At 57.3% G+C, this 1489-nt stretch overlaps 1 protein-coding gene across 1 annotated transcript; it reads left to right on the top strand.

Annotated features, from left to right (window-relative positions):
- Nucleotides 1-18: 18 nt before the first annotated feature.
- On the top strand, nucleotides 19-1284 carry RSG1 (REM2 and RAB-like small GTPase 1; the record flags this gene model as incomplete). The annotated part of the gene is made up of 5 exons (XM_009070265.1): nucleotides 19-37; nucleotides 112-264; nucleotides 337-461; nucleotides 570-709; nucleotides 1070-1284. Coding segments are annotated over 5 exons (652 nt in total), but the record flags the coding sequence as incomplete, so codon positions are not given.
- Nucleotides 1285-1489: the final 205 nt, after the last annotated feature.

Here is a 1489-nt window from a genome sequence, read left to right on the forward strand (position 1 = left end):
GACTCCATCTTCCACAAGAACCAGCGGAAAGTGTTCGGTGAGACCCCACCTGCTTCCCTCCTCCAAACAGGGTGTCAGCCCCGCAGAACACCTCTGACACCCCCTTTCCAGGTCTGCTGGAGCACCCAGCGCTGCCCCCCACCTTGGCCGCCCCCATTGCCACCTACAAACTGTTCCTGTCAGGGAAGAGTGGCGTTGGGAAGACATCCCTGGTGGCCTCTCTGGCAGGGACCCCCGTGTCCCCCGGCCATCACGAGACCCTCGGTAAGTCACAGATGAAGGAACACACCCCCCCGGTGTCCCCTGGGGGGTGACCATCTCTCTGTGTATCCCCAGGGATTGAAGTCACCACAGTGTACTGGCCAGCCAAGCCATGGGACAGCAGCCGCCCCGTCATCTTCCAGCTCCAGTTCTGGGACTGCGGGGATGGAGCGCTGAGAAAATTCGAGCATCTGCTGCCTGTGAGTCAAGGCACAGAAACTTGGGACACACACACACACACACACACACACACACACACACACACACACACAGAGGACCCCATTTGATGATGGTTGTCCCCCAACAAGGCTTGTAAGGCGGAGGCAGATGCTGTCCTCTTCCTCTTCTCCTTCACGGATCGCTCATCCTTTGAGGAGCTGCCAGCACAGATGAGCCGAGTGCTGGGCCCTGGCGAGGACAGCCTTGTTAGGGTGGTGGTTGGCACCAAGTATCCTTCTGAGGGAGTCCTTGGGGGTACACATCACCCATGAAGTGGGTTTGCACCCCCAGACTTCACACCACTTGATATGCACACTTCATTACAGCAATGTGTTCACAGCTCCTGCTTATTTTGGGACTTGGGACTTGGGGTGGATTTTTTGGGGTGTTGATGTCTCCCTTGCCCATGTGTCCCCTGCACAAGCACATTTACATCCCCAGATTTCACACCACTTCGTATCTCATGAGGCAGAGAACATGCAACACTTCATTACACCAATGGCTTCACAACTCCCACTGATTTTGGAGCGTTTGGGGGGATTTTCCACAGTGTTGCTGTTTCCCTTGACCCTGTGTCCCCCCAACCCAGATCTGACCTGTCCCCACACATGGCTGTGACAGAGAGGGATGTGACAGCCTTTGAGGGGCTGTGGGGGCTGCAGGTGCTGCGTGCAGGCAGCGTGCCGGGGGCCGGGGGGGCCGGGGGGAGCCGCAGGGCGCTGCCACGGGTCACCCCCATCCTTGACACCCTGGTCAAGGGGCTCTGGCGCCGGGACCAAATAGCAGCTGGTGTCACCCCAGAAGGTGAGTGGCACCTCTGACTTGAGCCCCCTCTGTGGGAAGGCTTTAGGGGTGAGAGGAGAAAATGTACTTTTTTGACCAAAATCTATGTTTTTCTATGAAAAAAATCCTTAGGTGGCCTGAGTCATCTGATTCGGGGGGATGGAGGGTGCTGGGATGGGGGTGCTGAAGATCAGGGTGCTGGGTGACTTTGGGTCTGGAGGATTTG

This window comes from Acanthisitta chloris, unplaced genomic scaffold (genome assembly GCF_000695815.1).
Source record: "Acanthisitta chloris isolate BGI_N310 unplaced genomic scaffold, ASM69581v1 scaffold29712, whole genome shotgun sequence".
Classification (NCBI taxonomy): Eukaryota; Metazoa; Chordata; class Aves; order Passeriformes; family Acanthisittidae; genus Acanthisitta; species Acanthisitta chloris.